Raw genomic sequence first — 16,349 nt, forward strand, 5'->3', positions numbered from 1 at the left:
AAACAGGACAGTAAAACAATCATAAATATGGGTAGCAATGCAAAATAAAAACATAGAAAATAAAACAACTCCAATTTACATGATCCTGGTCATAGTCAGTATTTGCAGGATTTGCAACCCCAGTCAGTTTTAAAATAAATATGTATGAGTGATTTAAAAAGGTTTTGTGAAGAGGCTGTTTTTTCTTTTCGGGATGAGATACAAAGGCATGTTTCCCCATGCTGGATCTTAATTGAGGGATTTTAAAAGCAGGCGGTGATCTTAGTGCACAGGTAGAGCCACAGGGCAGCTGTCACTTTGTGTCCCATCCTTTGACAGGAGAGCTTCGCAAAGACTGATAAATCCAAGGTGTTACCTCCACTAGCAGCCATCATCCTCACCCCTCTCTCTCTTACTCTCCCTCTCTCTCGCTCTCTCTGATTCACTCTTGGCTCGCTCACCCAGCACAGAAGATGAAACTTTTCATCCCTTCAATGGCCTGTGTCTGCGGCCCTGGGAGCAAATAGCCACGCGAACCGACACACGTTAACTTGCTTCTTCTGGCCGATCAGAGTCACTCACTTTAATACCTACCCTATCCATACTGTCCTCCTGGTGAGATGTACCAGACAGAGCGATCTTTAGCAGAAATATTTTAAAGAGACCGTGCGGCTCTATGCAGTGTGTGTTCAATCATTTACAGGAAGAAAACTGAACCGGCTGCCAGGTTCCTAAACGCAGTGTGACAGGCAGAGGGTCAAGCAGGCAAACGTTTGCTGTTTTTAAAAAATACAACCTTGCTTATCATTAGTTAGATTAGTTTAGATTAGAAGTTTAGAGATTCATAACCTGCATCAGATTAAGATCACAGGCCTGATCCAATCTCTAATCCAAAATCTATTGCAATAGTCTTTAACCCTTAAATCTGAGTAATTCTTACTCTCCCAATACATTAAGCGCCATGTCTAATGTATGTTTTGCCATGTATTGATTTTAGCCAAGTTCCTTTAGGCGAAATTTAATTGAAAGAATAGGAGCACGCTAAAAGAGCAATGTTCTTGTATTGATGGTGTGCTGTAGGCTCTGTAAAAATATACAGAATGTCGCAGAAAGTCAAGCACTCACCAGGTAACTGCTGTTAAGCTCATATATTTATTATTATAACGTCATTGCGAAAAACAATGAAGAACATTCACGCAGACTCATTGTGGCCATTGGCCTTCATCATTGCAGTAACACAATTAAAATCAAGCACATACAGGTGAGACATTTATATGTCTAAAGCGTTCATTATTCAGTTACCTTTCAATCAAGCAATAACAATCAATAATTTTAGTGCCTAATTCAAACAATGTAAATACAAAACAAAAATATTTTATTACTAAAACATGCAGACCAACACAAAAATATATATATCCAGGTCTAGTCTATTGTGGAATTACAAACTAGCACAAAAAATCATAAGGGACCACTAGATGCAACAACAACAGATAAGATTATAAAAAAAGATGTAAACAACAGCTCCTTGTTCATGCCACCAGGAGATTCAGTTTGCAAAGTATGAAGCTTCCCTTTGTAATAACAGTTTATTACAATCTCCACCTCAATGTGGGGTTTTAACCATTTCAATCCCCATAAATCTGAGAGTACAAACACTATGTTGTTGTTCATTAAAATGTCTCGATAAAGGTGATCGTGTGTCATTATTACTTCTTTTAGGCACCTACATTCTGTAACTAAAGAAGATATCCTTTTCCAATCCCTGTTCCCAAATCATCCAACCCATACCCAGCATCCCGAGCCCAAAAGCCGCCCTTTACTCTTATCCAAAATCCTAACTTCATCTACCTTCTAATCTGGCAAGTTGTCAGGTAGAGTCTGTAGGACACACAACTAAGGCAGGCTGCCAATCCCAAATCTGAATGCCTTTTGCCGCGCTACTCTCCGAATCCAGATATGAAAAGACATACGTCTATCAAGAGCAATAACTCCCAATCATTTCCTCTCGTAATTGTTTGCGAACGATTGTCTCCCATTTACCCAAAGAAACAGCCCCCCCTTTCTTTGAGTGTCCGGTTAGTGTGTGTCCGGTTCGTGGCTGTTTGTGTCCACTTTTCTGTAGCGGTTGACAATACGAGACAAAACCCAGCCACATTGAACACAAAAGGCACTACCTTCTCAATGCAGCCCATGTTGAAAGATCTCACTGTGCCTGCCAGAAGGTTTTAATCACGCCACTGAACTCAAGCGCTTTGGCTCCAGTGTTTCTCCTGGGATTTCTGTTCTACCAGATCTGCTGGCTGTGAATTGAAGCCGCTGCCTCTAATCAAACAGCCTTCTAAGCTTGAAATTAGATTCCCTAGCAGCACACATTCTGAGAAATCTTTGAGAATTACTGTACAGAAACTATGTGTTGCATTTAAAATTGCCAGTTTAAATAACCAAAAGGAATGAAGTGTAGAAGTCTAGAATAGATAACACCATGCTTCCTTTACAACACTTTGCATCTTGACCCTTACCTGAAGGGACCACCTCTCTAAATGAATTGGCTTTGTGCCCAGATATGAGGAAAGAAATACAAAGCAAGGTGGTATCACCTGTTTCACGGGAGGCTGGGAAAATTGACTCAATTATCATTGTTTTCTTAAAGTAAGAATAAACAACAGTGGAGGACCAATGCCTGGTTTTGTCACTAGGAGGCGAGGTAGGGAGGTGTGGCTGGGGTTTGCAGGTTGCCCTTTTCCAAAGAGTTGTATTGTTTACCATTGTTAGAGTGCACAAAATATTACAAATACAAACCCTTTGTACAGAATTGTCACTGGGGGCCTGTTTTACTGTTGCATTTTGCAAATGCATGTAGATAATAGCTCAGATGTTCCTATTCATATAGAGAGAATCAATAACTAACAGATCTAGAACCTCAGATATGGTATAGTAATAGTATTGATGCTAACCTCTATAGAAGACAATGGCTAGAGAAACTCGTGTCTGAAAGCGGAGGCTCGGCCGGGATTTTTCCAGTTTAAAGGGTTTGTATTTCTTGTGCACTGTATAACCTAGAGGTGAAAGTTGAAAGGTGAAAGGGCGACTGTGGCTCGTGTTTTGTCCCCGGAAGGTGGGCTGTGATATGACTGGTTGTCAGCAGAATGTACCTTGAAGGATGTAAAATGTCTCTTTTTTCTTTTTCGTTTATTTCTTTTTTGTTGTTGTTGTTATCTCACCATCTCGCTCTTTCTCCCGCCAGACTGTATCAGGATAGACTGTAACCTCAGTAAGTGGTGGCTATGATTTTTTTTATTAATATTTCTATATTGTGTGATGATGATCCTGTTTCTTTCTCCTACTGTCTCCCTTTGTCTTGTTTCCCCTCTCCCTTTTCCCTTTCATACCCTTCTCCCTCTCCTCCTTTCTCCCTTTTTTCCTCCCTTCTCCCTCTCCTCCCTTCTCCCTCTCGGACCCTTCTCCCTCCTCCTTTTCTCCCTCTCCTCCCTTTTTCCCTCTCCTCCCATTCTCCCTCTCCTCCCTTGTCCCTCTCCTCCCCTTCTCCCTCCCCCTTCTCTTTTCCCCTTTTGTCTCTGTCTTTCCTGTATTTTTTCTGCTTATCTCTCTCCCCACTGCCTCTCCTTGGATAGCGAACTAAGATTAGCTATACTGTGTAATTATTCTTATTTAACTGTTATAGCAAGTCCAGCAGAGGGTGCTGTGTGACACGCAGGCTGATTTTCACCCCCTCAGGGTAGATATCAACCTGTATCACACAGCCCCCTATGCGATATGTACAGTTTACTAAAGAATCACATGAAAACAGGTGATGGTATGCAAGAGTCCTTCAAAGCACCAATTTTATTTAGTAGTTTTAGGCAAGCCAGATAGTATTCTGAGATGTTAACTTGGGAAGCAAAAAAACAATATGATGTGATGCATTCATATTTAAAATTGTGAGTTTGGATAGTTTGTACATCTATACAGATCTGAAGGTAGGTATCAGTTATTTTCTGTGTTTGCATTAAATCGATTAAGAATGTTAATTATGCTACAATAAATCAGTTCAGTAAATTATTTATGCTACTGTAACTAGGCTTGTCCAAATAGATGTCTTTAATGGCATTTGTATCTGAAGACAAACATGCAAACCAGCCCAGACCTTTTAAATAGATGGACTAGAACTAAGGTTTCATTAGCAGGTATTACAGCTCAGAGTAACAGTGTCTGTGGCTAGTTGAGGGTATAATATGGGTTAACTCCTGTTACAATCACAGCTCTGCATTCTTACTTAGTTTTAAGCCTGTAGTGCAATTGTAATATAAAGTTGCCAATGATCGCTCAAAGTAGCATCTAATGTCATCTAATGGTTCTGGGCTCTCAGTTTTATTCTTTAAATCAGCCTTTACGTGGCTTTGTGCTTGTGCTGGGACTGAACATTTTTTTGCATGCATTACCTCTATTTGACCACAAGATGTCTCCCTTTTCTACTGTAAGTACAGTTTAATGTTGGAAGAATATGCAGATGATGCCACCAGGGTGTCTCCTGTTCCCACATGTTTGAATATCTGAGGAATATACAGGAATCTGCCACAAGGGGTCTCCCTTACTTACTGCACATGCAGGATTATCATTTTTGAGTGAGAGGGGGTTTAGTTTTCTCTTTCAACAGCTTTTGTATCTCAGTAATGTTTTGTTATTATTGTTATGGTTTTGATCATTTATGATTATTATTATTATTATTATTATTATTATTATTATTATTATTATTGTGATTGCTGTTGTTTTGACATGAAACGACAGAGTCTATGTTACAGAAATAGATGACCTGCTAAGATAATGTCAAACTAAAAAGAATGACAGAAATACCACCAGTATATAAGATCAGGCAAAAACGAATTGAATGCACTGTAAACAAAGAGTGCAAGCGCAATACCGCAACTGTCCACAAGAGGTCTCCCTTGTCTCACTAACATGTGAGTGTCCAAAACCTGCAGCACCTGAAGCCAGACCTCTGTACTGTATAATGCAGAAGATGAGCGCGTCAATCCAAGTTTTATTAACGATTACTAATTGTTCTGTGGCCTCTTCGCAGTGGCAGGGTTTGTCCCACGGTGGCCCCGTGCAAAGCCTGATTCCGGGGCCCCTATTCCATATTCTTACCAGTAATACTAGGCTACGATAATATGACTTTCAACCGGGCAACAACGACACTATTAAGTATATTGCATTTTACTAAAGCAATCGCAAAAAAAAACAAAAAACAAAACACGATCGATATTTGTCATTTGAATTACCCTTCAAATCCATGGCAATACTTTTTAAAGGTCAAATGTTAATAAGCTGACCTGGGCATTTGATAAGCTGGGCAATGATAGATAACTGTATGTGAACTGAAAGTAACAGAAAGGAACAGAGGGCATCTGTTAAAACACATCTGCTGTCTCTCTCCCAGCATGACACACTGCACAGAAACAGGGAAACTAAAAGGGACAGGCAGAGAGATGTGCAAATTACTATTGCAGGCTGGCACAGCTGGTTTGGTAATAAGTAATGTGAAAGCCTTTGGTTAAGTCTATTTTCTAGGTATTTTTAGGGGGTCCTAAAAATGGGGGAGCGACTTATACACCGGTGTGACCTATACGCTTTTTCCTGAAATTGTTGTCTCAAAAAAAGGGCAGGCGATTTATACACCAGTGAGACTAATACACTGTTTTTACAGTACTTAATAAGTCCTACTTTTTGAAACTGAGAAACAATGGGTGTGGTTGTAATAGGAGTTGACAGGGCTATACCCAACACACTATGACTGAACAGTAAGTAGCTTTAATACATGTGTCTGTGATTTGTATGATGTTTGCAATTACTCAAATCTTGTTGTTTTTTGTGTTAAGGTGATTTGACTACAAGTTCGGGAACTGTACTTCAGTTCTACTTCTCTACCTTAGATATGATGTAGGTTAGATCTTTATATTAGTCAGCGCCACCTACAGGAGTGGACTTGAATGCACTGCCAGCAACACTGGGCACAGGGGCAGATCACTCGACTTCTCTAAGACACTTGATTTGGCCTGTGTTACATGTATCCACGACAGGGAACTGGGACTGAAGAACAGCTCCTGGACTCAGGTCAAAGTAGCTCAACAGAGACTTACCGAAAAACTAAAATGACGTTTCTGATTACAGTAAGAACTTCTCACAGTGATTGCAAAAATCATAAGAAAATGTAACAGGGCAATAATAATAATAATAATAATAATAATAATAATAATAATAATAATAATAATAATAATACAATTACATTTGAACCTACTTAGTCTTGAAGATTATATGTAAGTTGTTTTTTTTTCCTAGAAGTTTTTATACTGTAGTCCCAAAACAGTGAAACAATCCTGGTAAAATAGCATAACTGGCCCCTGTTCATACACCAGCTTCCCCATTAGTTTAGTTCTAACTTCAAGCACGCTTTCATTGCAGGCAAAGGCCCCGAGACTCTGTTTGCAGGACAGAAGCTGAACGACAATGAGTGGCATGCTGTGAGGGTGGTGCGCAGGGGGAAGAGCCTGCAGCTCTCCGTGGATAACGTCACGGTGGAAGGTAGGGAGGTTTGTCTTGTTTTGTGCTGTTCAGTCTCCATGCCTCGGCCCTGGACTGGAGGAAGCCTCCCTTCTCTTAGAGGAGTGAGGAAGGGAGCAGTTCAGTCTCCAAGGTTCTGAGATCAATCAGCTACCATGAATCGGACGAGCTCTGATGGTCCGAATGGCCTCCTCTCGTTCATAACCCTTTTCAGAACATCCATTTCAATAATACACCTAAACAGGTGAACCCCAGGACTGGGCACTGGGCTGACGTCAAGGGCTGGACTGGTGGGATAACCCATTCATCTCTTTCACAGGGCAAATGGCGGGTGCCCACACTCGTCTAGAGTTCCACAACATCGAGACTGGCATCATGACTGAGCGGCGATTCATCTCTGTGGTGCCCTCCAACTTTATCGGGCACCTGCAGAGCCTCTCCTTCAATGGCCTGCCCTATCTAGACCTGTGCAAGAATGGAGACATCAGCTACTGTGAGCTGAATGCCAGGTTCGGCATGCGCAGTATCATAGCAGACCCGGTCACCTTCCGGTCTAAAGGGAGCTACCTCGCCCTGGCTACTTTGCAGGCTTATGCCTCGATGCACCTTTTCTTCCAATTCAAGACCACCGCCACAGATGGGCTGCTGCTGTTCAACAGCGGAGACGGCAGCGATTTCATTGTGGTGGAGCTTGTTAAGGGGTAAGCTGCTCTTTCTCTATGCCTTCTGTCCGGACGCGACTTCTGATCGGGTTTCTCGCGTACTCTTTGCTGCGGCAGGCCAGCAATCGAAGTGGGGGTTTGTGAAAGAGAAAAAGCACTCTTGACTTGATTAAAGAGAGCTAGCGAACACTTAGAAACACAGTAGTCTGAAAGAGATTACATCTAAACCTACAACAGAGCAACCCCCAATGTTAACAGACTTCATCTGCTTCTACAGAACCCGTTTGGGGTTAAATGCTTCGAATGCTTTGTCATTGACATTCTGAGTGTGAAATTATAAGTGTAGCTGCTGTGAGTAGGTTGCAATTGGGACGTGACTTACAGGCTCTATTGGATGGTGTTTGAATTCACTCTGAGTGGGGATTTTAATGAATGAAATACAAACATGAGCTTACCTGGAGAATCCTAAGTGCCAGGAGTGATTCTAGTTCAACAACAGGCAACAGAACCACTCAGAATTGTGGCAATCAATCAATCAATCTTTATTTTATATAGCGCCTTTCATAGTGGAGCACCATCACAAAACGCTTTACAAGATGCAGTAACAAGAAGAAAATCCACAATACTTCAAATAGAGAGAAATGAATAATACATGATATACAGTAAAAAAACAATGCATAATACATTAAATACAGTGGAAAGTGCAGAATACATGATAGCAGCATAATACATGAAATAGTAGCAGAAACACAGCAGCTAATAGCAGATACCAGCATATTTATGTGGCTGTTATTAATTGTTTTTACAATCTTAGTTTATGTTTTACATTTTACAATTAATACCACATTTTTGGGCTCTCTTTTTTTTATTTCTGTTATATAAAATGTGTTTTTAATTGAGTGATTTCATTGTTCATTTGTTTTGTGTGTGTGAAGCGCATAGGGATCCTTGTGATGAAAGGCGCTATAGAAATGTCAATCGTATTGCGTTATTATTCATGCCTAACTTCCAATCAGAATTCTAAAGTAATTGTAAGGAACTAAACTTTTTGCCTAGTGGCTTCTTCAGAGGCACACTGAGGATGGTCAATGCATTTGTCCACTTGACTTTCTTGTAGATCAGCCTTGTTTCGTGCAGCGTGAGATCTGAGCTGTTCTGTCTATTGCAGGTATATCCACTATGTCTTTGACCTGGGTAACGGCCCCTCTTTGATGAAGGGGAATTCGGACAAGCCCCTCAATGATAACCAATGGCACAACGTGGTGGTGTCCCGGGACGCTAGCAACGTGCACACACTCAAAATCGACTCCCGCATCGTCACCCAGCACTCCAACGGAGCACGGAACCTGGACCTGAAAGGTATGTTTCAATCCTAAAATTCTAGGTGATGCAAAACTTTTGGCCACAGCTGTAGGTCTCAAATGTACAGTTTCAAAAGAAAATAAATGAATCGGCTTGACAGGAGAAAGTTCTCACTTTGCTTCCCTTGTCTTCCAGGAAATCTGTTTCCATTACACTTCCTGGGTCCTTTTTGTCTCGTCTTCAGGGTCATGCATCTTACTGACGTGTTAGGAAAACCTGCTGATTGGTTACTGACACCTGATTGGTTAACGAAGGGGGGTGGGGCACAATTTCTCTCTCCAGGTGATCAAGGAAGTGCCACACTGCCTGAAAGTAACGGCCAGCAAACAAAGATTTCTCGAACCCAGTGTGTTGTCAAATGAAAACACACGCTGCTAAAACATAGATTCCTTCCGGCACATTTGAGACTTATTAAATGCAAATTGCAAATATTCAGGTTTGTTGTCTGTAGTGTTTTTTTTTTGGCAGCCGCAGGGATGGAAATAAGACTCCCATTGCATAGCAGCTTGAGCCATTCCTAGTTTTACTGTATATCTTTTTTAATGAAAATATTGCTTTTAAAAATGGCATGTGGTAGACCTGTATGGAGATTTATAGAATTATTTTGTTTGCTATAGTAAGGTGAGAATGTTTCTATTTGCCTCAAAGGAGGTGCTCAGACATTGATATGCTGTAAGATTTGCTTCGAGGTAATTTGTTCAAATTGCCCAATTTTGATGCCAAAGCTGTGGTCGATACTAATTTGGTGGCAACTGTCATCTGTCAATAAAGAGGCAGGTGAGTAAGTTAGCCTGATATGATCCAAGGAGCTTATGGATAGGAAGCAATGCACAGAGGGCTGGACAAACAAATGGGAACACCTACCCTATGTAGCACAATATTTTGTGTAAAAGTTTTAGCTCAAATGAATGGATAACAGCTGTTGTAAATTGCAGCTTTCTGGAATATATATAAGATGCATCTCCCTGTTGCTCATCAAGTTGATATTTCACGCACCTATTAACACCAGACTAAGATCACACAAGAAGCAACTCAGCACTTTAGAACTCTGGCAGGAGTTATTAAAACAGTTTCAAGCTGCAATTTGAAGTGATTTTTGTCTGAGCAATTCAACACAGCCTGTTGACATTGTTTCAAGTTTTTGATCATTAAAAGAGTCAGTAGGGGACAGCATGTCATTGTGAATGTGGGAAGGGGGGGGGGGGCATGTGTAATCTTCACTATGGATAAAGGATTGCAGTGTCTGGCCCTGTCAATTGCCAGCTCAGTGCTAAAGTGTATGAAATGGCTGTTGGGAGTAATGAAATGCAGGGAGGATCCCAAGCTAAAAGTCAAGTGCTTCCAATTTCTTTTTTTCCAGCACTTGAAAATGGTCCTGGCTTAGAGACGCAAGATACCTTTTAGGGCCGGGGGATTTAAGTTGAATTTGAAGGATAAGAGGTCTGTTGGTGGCTTGCAATAGCAGCCTAGAACTGCAAAGCTATCTTTAAAAGAAGAAAATCAGGAAGCAAAACATGTTTAGGATTGATGGTGTTACACAAAGGCTGACAGGACACATGCTATTTTACCTTTGCTGTATCCTGCTGAAATATATTTTTCATAATCCTGATTGTTTTGATATTCTTATTCACAGGTATATGAACTAGGGAATTATTTTCTTTTGTTCTTGTTTCTCGGGAATATTCGAGAAATTGTTTTTATTCCCCACCCCTTCACTGCCCTATTTCCTGTCCATAGCCAATCAGCTGCTTCCCCCTTATTGACTGACATGCTCTCAGCCAGTAACATGACCCAGAAGTCACTTGAGTGAAATCATTTCCTGGAGTAACCACCTGGAAGGCAAGGGAAGCAAACTGAGAACTTAGTGCAGTACCTGATGCATGTTTTAAAATAAATAAAGACACATTTGCTATAACAGGTCTTTAAAAAGAACAAAAAACTGCGCTTTTGAGACCTACATAACTAAACATTAAATAAGATTTATGAAATATTTTTTTAGTCCACTTTAAGGGCACTGTTCAGTTACTTTTATAACAGCATTTCAAAAGCACAAGTGTGATCGTTTTCTATGGGATCACGCATCTAGCAAACCCACTAATAAAGTTCTTAAACAGCTGGTGATATTCTGTGCACACAACCCTGTTGCTAACAAATTGGCTGCCTATTGATCATTCTGCTTTGATATAATGGGTATTGATTAGGGTGGGTGGGAAGAGGGAGATGTAATTAATCATGTAAAGGGCACTGGTGATAGCTGTCTATTTGTTTACAGTCAAACTTAAAAGCAGCCTCTTGCATAGTGCAATATATATATGCCAGAGTTTTGTTTCATCTGTGCACTATGAGGGTGTGGTCTTGTGAACAAATTAAATTTTTTCCGTGTTACAGAACCCAGCCTTTACAAGAACCGCATTACAGTACCTTTGCTGTATCCCGTGTTGCCCAGATCACAGCGTTATATTTTTAATTTTTAATATTGGCGGCTTTTTTTTTTGACATTTTTAACTACAAATGGGTCATAAATTTGTGCAATGCATTTCTCAGTGTTTGCTAAGGAGCGTTCGCTAGGAGAAAAATGTCAAGGGTCGCGGTGTATCCAGATCTCGCTCCCTCCTGCAACAATGCCTTTTCTGTTCCTACAGTACGCCACTCATTTCAGTTCCCAGCACTGTTGCAGGAGGGAGTGTGATCTGGATACACTGCGATGTTTTGAAGAAAAAAATCTCTCTCTCTTGCTGACCGTTCCTGAGTAAAAGTTGAATTCTCTAGTTCAGATCCCTCATAAACCACTGTATTTGTGCACAGGATTGTTGTATGCTTTTCCATGGTTATAATATGCATGTCGTACCCAGGTGTGCCAAGTTTATTAACATGCTTTACCATACCTCGCTATTCTTTATAGTGCTTACCTGCTGTGTGCCTTACCATGCTTTCACTCTGTTTTATTACACTATGGTAAACCTCTATAAAGACTGTGTTGAATGAAAATATAGAAAAGCTACCAGGAATATCTTTGCTGAACCAGGATTTAGCTTGGGTCTGTTTGATCAGGTTGGTCAGTTTTTGCTCCGAAAAATAATAATCTCTCAGAGTGAAAGAAGATTGCATTAGCATTTTATGAGGGCATCTCTTTATTGAAAATGATTTACCGTGATGGACTCAGTGTATTAGTTCCCCTACCCTCTGCTTTCTCTTCCAACTGCCCACGTTGCATGGCACCAATGGGAGCATGGTTATTTCCCTCTGCTTATAAATGCATTGACTGCCTTCCCCTAGTCTCTGAATAAATAATGGACATTAACTGCATGAGTGGGGCCATTGAATATGCTTGAATGTTTCCCTCTTGTCCTTTTCATGGCAATTGTTGATCACAATTTACAGCTGAGTTATTCACAATTGGGGGCCAGATAACCTTCTGTGCAGCTGGGATTTTTGTTTGCATCAGTATCTTTATGAAGAGAAAGGGAGAGGGGAGATCTTTGTTTGTATGCTCTACATATATGACCAAACATTTTGCATCACCCTGTCTAGTTTTGCTTCGTAAAGTCAAGTGCAAGCTGCTGAATAATGTTACGTTAACATTTTGAATTACAAGCCGCATTGCAGTATTCCATATGCTTAATGAAAAAGTGACAAAAATTGAAAAATGTGACATCAAACATAAACTACTGTACTAATATTAAGGCTTCCGGTAGACTTTTGCATTATAAATTTGTTTCTTTGAGTACTTGATGTTGAAAAAAAAAATCCAATTGATTTTTGTATAGTTTTTTTTTGTTAATTTGAATTATATCTCAATCTGAAATTCTAGGGTGGTGCAAAACCTTTGGTCATAGCTGTGTATCCAGGAGCTGTCCAGTGCGGTCGGTGCTGAATTTTACACTAGCTCCTGTTCAACGTTTTGAGGGGCTTACAAAATTACTGTAAATAACCTTTTATAGTATTTGAATAGGATTCTCCCTTGGAACACCATAAACAATGTTCATTATACACTTATTGCAGAGCTGTGATTGAGTAGTGCAGAGCTACTGGTATCTGCAGTTAACAATATGAAAGTGTCAGATGTAATTGACACCTGTTTTGTTCACTATGATTTCACTTGTGGCTGTATTTTCTCAGCTTCTTGTCAGAACAACACATTGCATCCGTTTTTTAAGTGCACGCACCCTCTTTTAAACAGCCTTGTTGTTTAGGAGATGTGATAAAACATTGAAAGATGATGTTGTGTAAAGATAGTGCTTGCATTATAAAATACATGCAGCAATAGAGTATTTCCACACTGGGTTTCCCTTGAGGACCAATCCCTGCTGTTTCTAACACAACTGACATGTTTTCAATTTCGACTTAGTTCATGTAACCTCTCAAAAGTGTACCGTTGACGTCAGAGTGATCAATAATTTTTTCTTCACTAACTGCTTCAATATCTAACCTTTAAAAAAATCCCTTTTCATAGTGTTTCATAAAGGAAAACGAGACCTACAAAAGGATGGCAGTACATATTAGTTACTGGAATTAGTTTGTCAGCACTCAAGCGATAGATAGTTTGTGTCTGTGATTGTACGCATAAGACCACCGTATTTCAGCACCTTGGCAATGGACAGCTCCACTTTGTGTTTGTGTGTGGGTGTCTGTGTTTGAATGAAGGCAGGGATTCAGAAGATTGACATATTAGAGAGAAAGGCAGACACATCTCTAGACAAACCTGTTGGAAAACGAGCACAGAGCGTGCCCTGTCAGGCTACAGACTGCTGAAGGAAAACAGATACAGTTTTGATGAGAACTTTAAATCTTAAAATGTACTATAGTTGTCCCGCATTATACCACTCTCCTTTATAACGTCGCATTTGCATACCATCAGCTATTATCTCTGAGCAAATGTCACCAATATAAAACAGTGGTATTGTACCCGTAATATCGCCACTCTGCTGTCCACATCCGCCAACTTCCCAAGCCAAGCAAACGTAAACATAAGCATTGTAGTCTCCCTCACTGTAGCGCCAGCAAAATAATCATTGCCAATTAAAACAACAAAGTTATGCGGTTGACCTTTGACTAGTTTTACTAATTAGTTGTTTACTGAACGTTCACAACAACGTGATCAACACTCGCGCCCCCAAAGCGAAACAGAAAGTACAGCATGGCGAGTCTACCAATTAAAAACAACTGGGTGAAGAGAGTGGTGTTTTTGCTGCTTTTAATTTGATGAGAAAGGCTAGAATCACAGAGCGCTCCACTTTTACATTGGTATTGGTACAGACAAGAAGCTTCCTTTATTAAAACCTAATGCATTTAATTGAGTTGTGAGCATGGAATTAGCCCGAACAATTGGACTCTGACAAGCTCTGTTAAGCCACTTGCACAGTGAATGCACACTTGTATCTAGCAGGAAGGGAATTCAATTACTACTTGATTGTTCATGCAGCTGGAGAGAAGTGAGTCCTACCCTCATTCCACTGAGTTTCCAGCGCTGTGTCCTCTGCTCCTGGTTTCTGTTCTGGTCTTTGGGTATTGGCTATGGCAGGTGTGGCCAAAGTTGGCCTCTCCACTCCCAGCCTTTGTTCCAGCCCTGTTCTAAATGGTATAATTCAACCAATTAAACCTCCATCCAGACCCTGAAGTAGTTCTCTCATTTTACCTGTTAAACCTGGACTGAAAAGGCAGTCCAGGACCGTGATTGGCCAACAGAAGAAGGAGACATTGACAAACCCATTCACAAAAAAGATTTGACGGTTTGATATTGGCTTGTTTAATTGGCATTCCTTTCCTCCGCCCCTACAGGAGAGCTGTACATTGGTGGCGTCAGTAAGGGGATGTACAACAAACTGCCGAAACTGATCGCGTCCCGGGATGGCTTCCAGGGGTGCCTGGCGTCGATGGACCTCAACGGGAGACTCCCCGACCTCATCGCGGATGCCCTGCATCGCGTGGGGCAGGTCGAGCGGGGCTGTGAGGGTGAGTGGAGCGGCTCTCAGTAGCTAAGCCCGGTTCAGCCCGGTCAGTACTTGGATTGCAAGGCTTAAGAATTTCGCCCTGAGATCTGAACTCTGCAGCATTGGAGATGAGTGAGTTGAGCCTCCAGCTCTAGAGATGCAAGGTTTATGAATGAAAGTAAGCACGGAATTAACTGCTTTGTTACGCTGTGAGATTCCCAAGGCTAGCTTCTGCCTCTACCACCGTACGGTAATTTCAGATTCTATTGGAGAGTAAAACAATTGCAATTCAACGTAACAGGACTTTATAGAACTATGTTGTAATAGTAAAATAAATATACATTCTTTGATATATTTTCAACACTTTAAAGCTTGATAGCCAGAGCATGTAAGTAACAAACTCAAGTGAGTCTTAAGGCTGACGCCTGGACTTAATGACATAAGCTGCAGGTTAAAAGAATGAAGTCTCTAGAAGAACAAAGAAGGGAAAGAGCCGGACTTGATTGCAGTCTTTAAAATAAAAATGGAATGATAAAGTTATCCAAGACATGACTTCAAATTTAGCACAGAGAGAAGAACAAGAGGGCATAGATGGAAGCTGAGTATTTAGCACAGAAGGTAGGAAGCACTTTTTACACAGAGATGCATGGAATAGCCGACCAGCAACAGGCTCTAAAACACTGGAAACATTAAAAAAAAAGACTAGATTCTGTGCTTTTAAATTAGTCCCCCCAGTAGAGGAGGATGGTGTGCTAACAAGGGATGAGTCTTGATGGGTCGAATGGCCTTTTCTTATGTTCCAAATGCATTGTAAAACCAGGAGTGGATCACTATGCAATGGGAGTCTCATTCCCATCCCTGCTTATCTTTATGGATGAGTTTAAAACTAACTTTTTTTTAACTCTGTAGGTCCCAGCACCACCTGCACCGAGGATTCATGTGCCAACCAAGGGGTGTGCCTGCAGCAGTGGGACGGGTACACATGTGACTGCAGTATGACATCATACGGGGGTGCGGTCTGCAATGACCGTGAGTACCTGGGTTCCACTCCTGTCGCAGGGTTAAGCATCATCCTCTTATAGAAATGCACACGCTCACTAAGACATGGGGCGGCCACAGTCTCTCCTTAAATTCTTTGACATTTTTCAGGGGCTCGCAAAACGTCTTGATGTATCTGAGCTGCCTTCTTTATGGGAATATTGTGAAACCTGTTAATTTTGCAATGGGTTGCAGGTGTTTTGCTTGAGATCTTTGTCAGTTTCTTTTTTGCCTCTGATCAGCTGCTGACCAACAGCACAGATACCCAAGCTAAGGTCAATCGGAGCCGTGGAAGCAGGTAGCAATCATACTGAAGCTTTCTTGTGTTGCTATACTTATATACCAGTATCTCTGCCCCACTCAATCACAGCGTTTTGTGAACTGTTTTATATTTAACAATGAACTCCAGTCAAATACTCTAAAAGGTGAGTGTTTTATTACAGTGTTTTATGAAGCCCTGAAAACTGTCAAGGAACTGTCTATCTATCACCATCCGTAAAGGACCTGGAGATCCTGAAGGAGTTTTTTTTTCATTCTTTCCCATGCCCAGTGAATTGATTATTTTGTCATTGATTTTCTTTTTTGAATTCTCACAAAACAAATGTACATGCCAAGCTCAATCCGGGGTCAGAGTAATGCTTCTGATCAGACTTGAATTCGATTTGAATCCCAACGACCTGGTTCCGGATCCAAACCGGTTTGCATGCATGATACAGTGTGCAGAGGATTTGGGAAAGGCAGGCTTGAATCCGATAAGAAATACAGTAAAAACCAAGCAACTGTCGATATTTTTGACATTATTGCTAGTTACTGAAATACA

General features: G+C 40.9%; 1 protein-coding gene across 1 annotated transcript in view; it reads left to right on the forward strand.

The window, feature by feature from the left end:
* LOC121306269 (neurexin-2-like) overlaps window positions 1–15,573 on the forward strand; it is a 132,183-nt gene extending 116,610 nt beyond the window's left edge. Inside the window, exons 9-14 of the mRNA XM_041238011.1 lie at window positions 3,224–3,250; window positions 6,439–6,558; window positions 6,857–7,238; window positions 8,368–8,558; window positions 14,340–14,513; window positions 15,401–15,573. Of these exons, the coding sequence (XP_041093945.1) occupies window positions 3,224–3,250; window positions 6,439–6,558; window positions 6,857–7,238; window positions 8,368–8,558; window positions 14,340–14,513; window positions 15,401–15,573 (1,067 nt within the window). The remainder of the gene's footprint in view (window positions 1–3,223; window positions 3,251–6,438; window positions 6,559–6,856; window positions 7,239–8,367; window positions 8,559–14,339; window positions 14,514–15,400) is intronic.
* Window positions 15,574–16,349: the final 776 nt, after the last annotated feature.

Source organism: Polyodon spathula, chromosome 47 (assembly GCF_017654505.1).
Source record: "Polyodon spathula isolate WHYD16114869_AA chromosome 47, ASM1765450v1, whole genome shotgun sequence".
Taxonomy (NCBI): Eukaryota; Metazoa; Chordata; class Actinopteri; order Acipenseriformes; family Polyodontidae; genus Polyodon; species Polyodon spathula.